The sequence below is a fragment of the Bufo bufo genome, chromosome 3, assembly GCF_905171765.1.
Source record: "Bufo bufo chromosome 3, aBufBuf1.1, whole genome shotgun sequence".
Classification (NCBI taxonomy): Eukaryota; Metazoa; Chordata; class Amphibia; order Anura; family Bufonidae; genus Bufo; species Bufo bufo.
The window spans coordinates 554,891,259-554,903,126 of record NC_053391.1 but is presented as its reverse complement, the minus strand read 5'-3'; the positions used below and the strand labels follow the sequence as shown (position 1 = coordinate 554,903,126).

The 11,868-nt window shown below is 42.4% G+C and overlaps 1 protein-coding gene across 1 annotated transcript; it reads right to left on the bottom strand.

Moving 5' to 3' along the window:
* Nucleotides 1–788: 788 nt before the first annotated feature.
* NR4A1 (nuclear receptor subfamily 4 group A member 1) lies at nt 789–8,965 on the bottom strand. Its single transcript, XM_040425472.1, has 7 exons — nt 8,844–8,965; nt 5,810–6,624; nt 4,419–4,548; nt 3,924–4,075; nt 3,600–3,802; nt 1,937–2,115; nt 789–1,371 (listed from the first exon to the last, which is right to left on the bottom strand). The coding sequence occupies exons 2-7, from the start codon at nt 6,620–6,622 to the stop codon at nt 1,115–1,117; spliced, it is 1,734 nt and encodes a 577-aa protein (XP_040281406.1). The 5' UTR covers nt 6,623–6,624; nt 8,844–8,965; the 3' UTR covers nt 789–1,114.
* Between the last annotated feature and the right edge of the window lie 2,903 nt (nt 8,966–11,868).

Below are 11,868 nucleotides of genomic sequence, written 5' to 3'. Positions count from 1 at the left end.
GAAAAGGCTGCAGCGCTCACGCAAGTTCAACACATTTAGGGTATATTCACACACATCAGATATGTTGCACACATTTGTGTGACTGTCCTAGTCATCTGAATGGGGTTTGCAGGAATCAGTGTATATACTGTAGAAAAGAAAACCCCATCCATGCATAGAACTGATTTTCAGTTGCAGCAATGTCTGAAACAAAAACTGGCAAATGTGAATATATCCTTAGAGGTACCCACTGCAGTAGGTGATGCATGGACAGTAAGAGGCTATCACCAGGTAAGTCATTAACTGGTACCAGGTTTATAGGCCAACTTGAACTCCGCTACTTCACTGAGCGTCTGATCATCAATGCAACAATCTTCCAGTTATTGCATAAAATGTACACGTAAAAAACTACTAATACTTGACAGCTGGGTACTATTACAGCATTTTTTATTCAATATATTAAATATATATTAATCAGAAAAACACATACTGTAAATCCAGTAGGATACACAAATATAAATGTTTCTATTCAAAAATTACACATATTTACACACAGCCCAAAACACTGTGAAAACCATAGTGACCATAACAAGGGGTAGCTTTGTATTTTTTAATACTATGTACAGTTCACTGTTCATGTATGTACAAGACTTTACAAACTGGCTGTGACTGAAATAGGGTCCATCCCTTTCGGCCTGTTTCGAGACAGATGGGATAACAGATCGGGAAGGTGGCGCCCGCCTCCCTATATGCTGAATTAAAGTCTATTACCAAGGACTGGTCCAGTCCTGGCATTCTGTAGGAAAGGCAGTTTAGGAGCCTGATGAATTCTGCAAGTATTTAAAAAAAATACTTTAAAAGTGAAATAAAAGACAAAAAACACAAAAAAAAAAAAAAAAAAAAAAAAAAGTCAGTTTTTTTTAGCCAAAGGCACATCTGGATATTATAGAATAATATAAACAAAGTCTTCAGATATGTCCCAGAAAATCCCAAAGAAAAAAATAAGGATTCGCTGGGTTAGGCACCTAATATCAAAGAAAAGGTTTCACAAGTTTGTAACAGGATTCACCGCTGTCCATGTGTGGGTTTCCTTTTCTTTGTATGAGTAAGAAAGAAAAATAAGTGCAGTGCTGGTTTAGAAGGGCAGTGTGTCCATGAAGATCTTCTCTACAATAGGAGGAGGTGGTACAAGATCCTCTAACTTCAGGTAAAAAATACGCTGGAGGCCTTGCGTACACAAAGTGCGGAGCTCAGGAAGTTTGCCCAGTAACTTGGACAGACCGTTGGATCTGTTCTGCTCACTCGGGCTTGATGGTACATTCTCTTTAAGGCAATTAATAATCCTGCTTTGCAGCTCTTCTACCTTCTTGGGTTCTTTCAGGCCATGTCTGTCTGCAATAAAAACAAAACACAAAAAATGTACAACTTAATATTGGAAGATAAAATATATACAAACTGTGCAGTATAGAGTTATATCCATTGATCAACTTTGCCTTTCCTATTATAGCAGCATACTGGTAAATGGAGACCTCATAATGCAGTTCTTCTAGGAGCAAAGTCCTACACAACTTCCCACCACTCAAGGGGGTGAGATCAACCAAGACTCTCCTTGGCCTCAAGCTGTATGGACAACCTTGCATTACAACAAATTCAAGTGGGAAAGGGAAGGTGTAAAACTAGAAAAACCTGGAATAACTAAGAAGTGAGTGGCGAATGTAGACGAGAAGTAGCGACCTTTCCCTATAACCATAATGAAGGCAATGCAGACAATCACAAATCTATAGCTTGTACTTGAGAGTCAGCTCCGTTTGCCTCTGGTTGACTATTCATGGTATGAGGCAATATGGGAAGTCTGAACATTCATTATACACAAAAATACATGACCTTATAAAAAGTAGTTCCAAGTTTAAATGCTTGGCTGCCACTAGAAGTGTTTCAGTATAAGCTTTGGACTTACCTGTGATGATAACAAGGGCGGAGAGACAGGAAAATGATGGGACATCAATGTTCATGCGTTGGAGGCTGTGTGAAAAGTCAATGATTGAGTCGATCCACTCGCCAAACCCCCTGACACACTGTATGCGATGAAGCACCACTCCATTGCAGAAGATCAGCTTCCCTTCTTCAGGCTTCGAGCTGTTTGAAGAGGAAAAAACAAAAACATTTAAAAGAGGGACTACAATGGCCCAGATTTACTAATGAGAGAGTGTATCTAGATTGTGCCATAATGTGGCAAACTTTGGTGCACGTAGGTTTTAAGAAATTATCAGCGTCTGGCCCGATAATGAGGTATGTGCCATTTTGCGCCAAAATTCTGCACAATTCTGGTCTAAACTTTTGTCTTAAAGCTAAGCCAACCAATAGTAGGTATAGTCAGAGAAAAGTGTCTGTCCGTGCACCAGATTTATCATGCAGCCTGAGCTCCTGTGATAAATCCGCTGCAGGTCCAAGCATACGCCATCTATAGGATTAGTAAATCAACCCCAATATTTTATCTTTAAAACAGAAATTAGCTACATATAAAATAGGCTCCTTTTAGTGCCTTATCATACTGCTTAACACTGTAGGTGAGGAATTTTGTGAATAAGCCCCACCCTTGGAAACACCCTCAAATCATGAAACCCCCCACTTACGGGTGGAGCTTATATATGGCTCACCCATTTTCAGCCTGGGACATTCCAAATTTGCCAGGACTGTCTCTGAAAATTAGAAACACTCCCTGCAAATTCGTGAGAAATCATCATGCCATCAATGTTCATCAGAAAAAGTATGTAAATATATATTTAAGACTATTTTACTTGATCTGGTCCAGAGTGCTTATTTAAAGGGGGATGTCTCACTTCAGCAAATGGCTTTTATAATGTAGAGAAAGTGAATACAAGGCCCTTCCTAATGTATTGTTATTATCCATATTGTCTCCTTTGCTGGCTGGATTCATTTTCCATCACATTATACACGGCTCGTTTACATGGTTACAACCACCCTGCAATACAGCATTGGTGGCCGTGCTTGTAGAATACAGGAAAGAGCGCCGGCCTCTCTGGTGGCTGGGACCGCAGGGGTGACAAGAGTCCAGCAGTGCATAATGTGATAAACTAATTTAGCCAGCAGAGGAAGCAATATGGATAATCACATTAGTAAGTGCCTTGTATTAACTTAGTCTACATGATCAATGTAATTCGCTGAGGTGAGGCAACCCCTTTAAATAAATTCTACCCCACAGTAAAAGGAAATGTATAAAACGGTCTAGCAACCAATCACAGTGCAGCTTTCATTGTATATTTTGCATTTGAAAAATGAAAGAGGAGCTGTGATTGGCTGCTATGGGTGACGAGTTTGTCTATCAAACAGTTCTCAGCCGAGTTGAATATCTTTCTCAATACATGTCTGTGATTAGGATTAGGATGCCCCCTTAAATTTATAAATAACCTTGTGTCATCTGCCTACCATTTGTACTAAATATAACCCTTTATTCTGTCTCGTGTTTGCTTTGGCTTCTCCAAAAGGCAGGTAGCTGAGCATTCTGAATGCATGTATTACTGCGTGTTCTGCCCAATGTTCAGAACAGGATTAGCAGTCCAAAAGGAACTAGGTTTTCTAGCATGCGACAGCTGCATTACCTGTAAGCAAGTCGAAGGATGAAGAGTTCCAGGAAGGAAGACTCCAGTAGAAGACTCTGGTCTTCTTTAGGAAGCTCTGCAAAGCCCTGGATCTTCTCTGCCCATTTGCGGATTACTTCCAAAGAACCAGAGAGAAGGTCGTAGAACTGCTGCACATCAACCGGATTCTCCTTCTCCAGCAGAACGGGGACGTTCTCTTGGTACTAATATAAACAAAGGCAAGATAAGTCATTGAACTCAAGCTCTTATATGACACACAGGAATTACTTTTCAGACAAGTCAACATGGGTTTTACCAGTTTGAAGCCCCTTAATCATGACTTACCTGTGAGTAATCCAAATTGCTGGAATTGGGGATGGTGTCAATGTGCGCCCGCACCAGTGAGTTGATGAGACTAACCGGAGAAGAGTCCGATACTTGCTTTGGTTTTGATGGAAGGCGACCCCTCCTGCCCTTTAAACTGTCTGTGCGTACGACTGAAAAAGAAACATTTCTGGTTAGTGCTGCAGGAACAATCTAAAACCAGTATTTAGTGTTTTTTCTATTGAGGACCAAAGCAAAATGGATGCATTAAAAAAAAAAAAAAAAAAAAAGGTTTATAATAAAAATATAGCCATGTGTCCTCTACTAGAATTTCACCCTTTCACCCCAGTTTTAGAAAATGTCCTTCCAACACATATGCACTGCAAAAACATTCACATCACATAAAAAAGGATGACACATTCTGCCATTCTACACAAACACATTCGCTTATCTCAAGCCAAAAAATAAAAAAAAAGGTACTGGGCGCACATTTGAGGAAATATATTAAGTACATACCTTCTTTTACCATTCCCACTACTAAGCATTTTTGAAACCGACAGAACTGGCAACGATTCCTGCGCCTTTTGTCCACAGGACAGTCCTTGTTAGCCAAGCAGATGTACTTGGCATTTTTCTGTACAGTCCTCTGTGGGGAGAAAAGGGAACAATTGTCAGGGGAAGCAAGATGCCAGACAAACACAAAGCCCCGTCTGTTCCCATTTATTTTTGTAACATTTCTCTAGTGTCGGCCTGTTCCTAATATCAAGTTGACATTTGGCTCCAAGCAAAAGGGAGCGATTCACCTATCTTAATTAGCTGAGCATCTCCTCTAAAGCACCTGATTTGCCTGCAACACAGATGGACTTGCACCAAAAAATGCAAAAACAAATTGGGGGGGGGGAATAGCTGAAACTATAGACACTTTGCTCATGCTAGAAATATTGAGATTGATTACTACAAATGCAAGGGACTCCAGCCAAACACCCGCCTTTGACCAAATTCAAAAGAGACTTGTAGCAACGATGGAAACTAGCAGTGTAACTTTTTACTACAATGGACAGAAAGCTATTTTTCTGCCTTAACGTATTTTATTTTACTAACTGGTTCACAATCAAGTATGCCAAACTTGTCAGACTCTCAGCAGTAGACCTAGATACTTGTAAAGTGACTTATATTACTATTAGACAATTACAGATTTTCCAAAGAAGAATGGGCTGCTTAATATATTTCTAGATATGTCTTTTATATAAAAATAAATGTGCCTAAGTCACAGATGGTCAGGAATGTATTACCTTTAACTAACAGAGTTCTAAGACGCTCTATGCACCCATTTTAATGCATCATCAGATAGGCTGTTTTCTGTATGCAGCCGTGCATCATTCCCATCAAATTCACTGTGGGTATCAGAGTACACTGGACTAGATCCAGACTACAAAAATCATTGTGCATGGTTACTGTAGACTAAATGAGTCTAGATCTCTGTTATAGATGGTTAGGCTTCCAACACCTGCTGCCTAATGGAAACTTCCACTCTCCTGGCTACTAAATAATTGGTGTTGGGTTCCTCCTCTTATCCCCTCTGTTTGCCCCAGCTCAATCCTTTCGGTTGACGTTGGGAAAAGGCATCAGAGATGATCAACTGCTGAAAAAAGTGAGCCAAGAAACTGTACACGGGGAGGACAGCTGCTTTTTTAACACCACAGGACAGTTTTGGGACGAGCCCCTTTTCTTCATCCCTAGGAACGCGTATCAGCTGAAGCGCAAAGACAGAGTGGCTCAAAACCAAATGCATGTGCCAAGACCACCTGCCAAGTTTGCAGTGGAATGAAGAGACTAAGCGGTGAGGCAATCCAGATCTAATGTAGTTTGATGACAATCAGAAGATATATAGAGTATTTTGTGCTTACCTTAAAAAAACCTTTGCATCCTTCACAGGTTCGTACACCATAGTGTTGACAAGAAGCATTATCTCCGCAGACAGCACAGCGCCCCTCATTTGAGCTTGGGCTCCGCGCTTTGGAGGGAGATAGAGGACTGTCCAATATAACCGAACTATCCAGTACCACAGGCCCCTGACCAAGAGGTATAGTGGGAAATCCGGCCGAAGAGCTTTGTGCTAGTGCAAACACCTCAGGATCTACAACCTGCTGTTCAAGTCTATGTGGACCTTGGGTCATCTTTAAAGAATTAGGAGCCATGTTTGGGCTGTGAGATGGTGTCCCAAAGGAGAAAAAAGAAGACTGTGGAATGCCGTTTTTCTGTTGATCAGTCCATGGTCTCATGCTGTCATAATTCTGAGTTGGAGAGTAGGCCCCGTAAGAGCTCTCCCATGTAGGAACTTGAGGATTCTGGAAACCTGGTGTAGACGGAGATGGGATGGAACATGGGCTTCCATAATAATCTGAACCACTCGATGACATGGTTTCATCCACCTGATTTGTGAAAGAACCTGGATAACAGCCGAACACTTGAAACTCCTCCACCTTTAGTGATGACTGGGGTGTTGAAGAAGGTATCTGGTACAGAAAAGCATCAAATTCTCCAGTGTAACCATCCATGAAGGTGCTGAAACTGGGCAATGAAGTGGAAGCTGCAATTTCACTGTTAACAAGGTCCATGGTGAACTTACTGAACTCTGAGTTTAAGATGTCTGGAACATAATGGTCACTGGGGCCTGCACACTGAGACAGACTTCCATACTGCGCTTGAATACAGGGCATTTCTGAACAAAGAACAAAGGAAAAATGACCATTAATATATTTAAAGGCAGTTGATTTCAGCCAAACATATAATACAGATAAAATGTACAGATCTAAGAGACTGAGTTTTCTCACTGCTGAAGCGAGTTTCCGCTAGTTGTCCGGCATACTGTTCAAGCACTTATAAGACCTAACTACTGGAAATCAGCAACAGGCACTCTATGGAACTTGACGCAATGACAAAACAGTTCCTAAGAATTTCCCCTTAAAGGAAAAGAACAGCGTTGTGGTCACCTTTAGAAGCAAATCTAGAACAGAAGCAATTATGGAACAAGTTTTGCCAATGGTTCCTCAGAGTGGCTTCAGTAGGAAACATCAATTTCTGCTTCAAATGCTGTCCTACACAGCTCCTCAGATCTTTTTGTGAGTACAAAGTGCCAAAAATGTATTTAAATCGACACTGCATGTACTGGAGTTTGAATCAGGAAGGCTCCGGTTATCAGTCAATGATAGCTGTTTGACAGTATGTCCATTACACGCAGCGACTAAACAAAAGTCTTGCAAGAACATAAAAAGACGTTAGGTTTCCACCCTAAGTAATGTCTATTGCAAGTGCTATGAAAAAAATGCAGACACCGCTATGGAAAACCACCACAACTGGATTGACAGCTATTTTGCCACCAATACACAACAACTCCCAGCATACACCTAAAGACAAGATCTGTAAGTTTGGAAGCTAGGGGGGGAAAAAAAAAAAGCCAACCATTAGGTCATAGCCTAGCCGTCAGTATTCTCACTATATTTATAGACCATGTAAGGATCTGCCAGGATGACTGGACTTAAAGAAGGCATCTCAGCTGCTGCAGAGATCCTCAGGAAGAAGAGCTGCTAATGAGTCTTCTGCTTCTTTACATAACGGATGGAACGTCATCAACCACAGCGCCGACAGTTGGAATTACGACTCAAGAGGCTCTGCAGCAGTTAACCGGTGGTAGTACTTCTGATACCAGAGTGCAGCAATACAGAGAACCACTGCTGAAATGGTCTTATGAATCACAGTTTTCATCTGGAACTTAGTCACCAATCATAATCAGCAATGCCCAGAAGGCGCCATAACTGCCCACGAGTGAACATGGAAACCGCCACTTTCTTTTATTTGGCAGCTGACAAACACCATTGTAATGCAACACAATAAAACGGTTTTAGTAGCCTTATAGGTTAGGCTTTTCCCTAGAGGAAATGCAACCAGGAGCATGAGATAGGAGGCTGCGGAGAGCCAAGAAAGCACTTTGCACAGGAAAACAAAAGGCAAAGCTAAAGATGAGCTCCCGATAGGCCAGACCTCTACAGAACACGTCCTTCAAAGGGGAAGGGGGGGATGCAAAGTCTATAAGTGAGTGACCAAACAGAGGAGAACTGCTGCTCTACAGAAGAAGAAATTTAGATAGGATAGGGAACAATTATTTAATTGTAATGGGCAGTAAATATTATAAGGAAGAATTATTTAATTTATAATCAAAGAAAAGTTAGTTAATATGGAAATGTATTTAGTTATAATATGAAGTCATTTTTTAGAGAAAATCAATTAGACAAAATATGGAATAATTATTATATGGAAGGATTATTTCATCTTAATATGAAATAATTATTTAGATATATTATATAAACATTTTGATATAGTATGGAATATATATTTAGATATAGTATGGAATCATGAATTTAGATAAAATATTGAACATTTAGATATAATGTGGATTAATTAGATATATGAATTATTTAGAATGTAATAGGGAATAATTATTTAGATATCATATGGAATCATTAAAAGGTATTTAGATGGAATAATCATTCAGATGTAATTATATTAATTATCTGCCCATAAACCTGGACTGATTAGACTAATGGGGGGGGAATCTGCAAACCAGAGCTAGCTGTCAGTAAGCGGCCAGTCAGCAGGGAGGCTACAGTATGTGCAGGTGCACAAGACCCCTGGCCACAGGACTAGTGGGGATGCATCAGGTGACTAGATATGGGTGCTATAGGGTGCTATAGTCATTGTGCACCTGTTGCTTTGAGGAGCTCCACCGACGCCTGCTGTCAGAGTGCAATGCTGGGATCACGGCCATGAGCACAAAGACATCAGAAATGCAGCCCATCCATCTACAGTAAAGCAGCAGCGGTCTCTATGGGCTTGTCCGTGCAGGGTGCACTAGTGACCCGTGTCCGTGCACACAGAACCTACCAGATGTGTCAGCTGCAGGTCCCCGGTGCGGGCTGTCCGCAGGGTGCGATGATGCTATCCAGCCTCTGGAGCGCTGCGTGTATCTCCCCGGAGCCTGCACTGCTTACTCTGCTCCACTCCTGCATTCTACATTCTATTAAAGCCTCTGCCCGGGGGGCGTGGCCTGACGCATGGAAGGCGTATGACGCACGTGGGTGATTCTTCTCCGCTCTCCATAGAAGGCGAGAGGGGGCGTGGCCTTTCCGGCACGTCGCTGGAATGTATCTGGTGACGCACGTTGTTTCCTATGACGCAGGGCACATTGTTTGATCTATTAATAGCCCGCGCTCTATTAATAGCCGGGCGGCTGGAGGGATGCAGCCCTGAAATAGCAGCCAGGGGAGGGGAGACCCCGAATGAACGTCATCACCCGGCGGATATAGCAGTGGCAAGAGGCTTCCCTGGGATTCTCGGCATACTTACGGGAGAAGGGATTCCATAAGCAGCGAGGCAGAGCTGTGCTTGTCATGTGCAGGTGTTACATCACCAGACCTGGGACTTGTCACCCTGTGCCTGACCTCCCTACAGAGGTGGCCTGCACTGCCCCCATGTCACACACGTGACTCCAGGTCTAGGCTGTCATTCATGCCGGTGGAATGACCTATCACTTTCATAAGTACTAGTTAACTATGACAGGGATGTCAAACCTGCCGCTCATGGGCCTTGGTGCAAGAGTTTAGCTTGGCCCCCCCTTTCCTCAGTGCTTTGTGGCCAGGGGAGCCCATAGCCTTCCTGCTGCAAAAATTGCAGCTCCCCCCCATTCCAAATTCTTGACCTAACCCCTTCCCTCCAGCCAGAGGTGTGACTTGACCAACATACACTTTCTATAATACCAGCGCCTTCTTATGTGACACAAGGGTCTTCTGGCCCTCTCTGCACCCCCGATAGCTAGGCCCCTGTCTACCACCCTCCAGCTGTTGCAAAACTACAATGCAGACAGCCTACAGATATAAAGGCATGTTGAGAGTTGTAGTTCTGCAACAGCTGGAGAGCCACAGGTTGGGCATCCCTGCTTTATGACAATCGCTAAAAGAAAGCCTCCAAAATAAAAAAGCACTATCATGAAGTTGAAGTTATTTTTTTTGTCTGCCAAGATTAATAGTAGAATTTGCAGGATACATTAGGATTTACTCAAACCTGCATAGTTAGACCAGCATTCTCGATGTAGAATAGGGGGTCTCACACGACCGTTTTTTTTCCCATTTGCGGGCCGTTTTTGAGGTCCGTATACAGAACCATTCATTTCAACGGTTCCGCAAAAAAAACGGAATGTACTCTGTATGCATTCAGTTTCCGTATTTCTATTCCATTGAAAGACAGAACATGTCCTATTATTGCCCGCAAATCACGTTCCGTGGCTCACTTAAGTCAATGGGTCCACCAAAAAAAAAAAAAAAAAAAAAAAACACCGAACACATACGGAAATGCATCCGTATGTCTTCCATATCCGTTCCGTTTTTGTGGATCTATTGAAAATGTTATGCCCAGCCCAATTTTTTTCTATGTAATTACTGTATATGCCATACGGAAAACCAAACGGAAAAAAAACCCAGAACGGATCTGTGAAAAACAGACCGCAAAACAGAAAAAGCCATATGGTCGTGTTAGAGGCCTTAGGCCTCTTTCACATGGGCATCATGGATTTGGGCAGGATAAGATGCGGGTGCGTCGCGGGAAAATGCGATTTTTCCACGCGAGTGCAAAACATTTTAATGTGTTTTGCACGCGCATGAGAAAAAGCGGCATGTTTGGTACCCAAACTTCTTCACAGAAGTTCGGGTTAGGTGTTGTGTAGATTTTATTATTTTCCCTTATAACATGGTTATAAGGGAAAATAATAGCATTCTTAATACAGAATGCTTAGTAAAATAGAGATGGAGGGGTTAAAAAAAAATTAAAAAATTTAACTCTCCTTAATCCACTTGTTCGCACAGCCCGGCTTCTCGTCTTTCTTCAGAACCTGGGTAAAGGACCTTTGATTACATCACTGCGCTCATCACATGATCAATCACCATGGTGGTGGCTCATGTGACAGACCATGTGATGCACACAGTGATGTCACCACAGGTCCTTTTCCTCCTGCACAGCAAAGAAAGAAAGAGGAGAAGTCGGGCTGCGCGAACAAGTTGATTAAGGAGAGTTAAAAAAAAAATTTTTAAAAAAAATTTAACCCCTCCATCCCCATTTTACTAAGCATTCTGTATTAAGAATGCTATTATTTTCCCTTATAACCATGTTATAAGGGAAAATAATAATGATCGGGTCCCCATCCCGATTATCTGCTAGCAACCGTGAGTGAAAAATCGCACCACATCCGCACTTGCTTGCGATTTTCATGCAGCCCCATTCACTTCTATGGGGCCTGCATTGAATGAAAAACGCACAAACTAGAGCATGCTGTGATTTTCACGCAACACACAAGTGATGCTCATGTGCACAGCCCCATAAAAATGAATGGGTCCGGATTCAGTGCGGGTGCAATGCGTTCACCTCACGCATTGCACCCGCGCGGAAATCTCGCCGTGTGAAAGAGGCCTTAGTCTGGAATATGGGGCCAGTGTTATGTATAGTCACACAGCCATATTGTATCCAGTAGGCATAGTATGTAATATGCTCCATCACACCCTGTATTCTGCCCCACAGAAGTCAATGGACCCTGAAAAACTGCTCTGTAATGGGAAGCTGAATCTTTTACAGATGATCTTGCAAAATAGTGAAACATTTAAAAGGGTTCATTATTGAAGACTGGTTCTCAGGATAGGTCATCTATATCAGATCGGTGGAACAGACACCGAGCAGCTGTTTTGGGCAGATACCAACCCCAGAAACTATAGTGTACAGAGCTGGAAGTAGAAGGCTCTGCACTCTGTAGTCTCCGTCGCCACAAATGGGAGCTGCAGTACCCCGGCATGTCCACTAAACAGTGTGCGGAGCCTTGTGCTTCCAAGTCCGTACACTCTGAGTGCTCATGCACACGACCATTGTA

Excerpts from the sequence above, each read along its gene's own strand:
- NR4A1 (XM_040425472.1), bottom strand. The coding sequence starts at position 6,622 with ATGCCCTGTATTCAAGCGCAGTATGGAAGTCTGTCTCAGTGTGCAGGC. Across the intron at positions 4,549-5,809 it reads GATGCAAAGGTTTTTTTAAG|AGGACTGTACAGAAAAATGC; the intron begins GTAAGCACAAAA and ends TTCTCCCCACAG. Across the intron at positions 3,803-3,923 it reads GCAATTTGGATTACTCACAG|TACCAAGAGAACGTCCCCGT; the intron begins GTAAGTCATGAT and ends TGTTTATATTAG.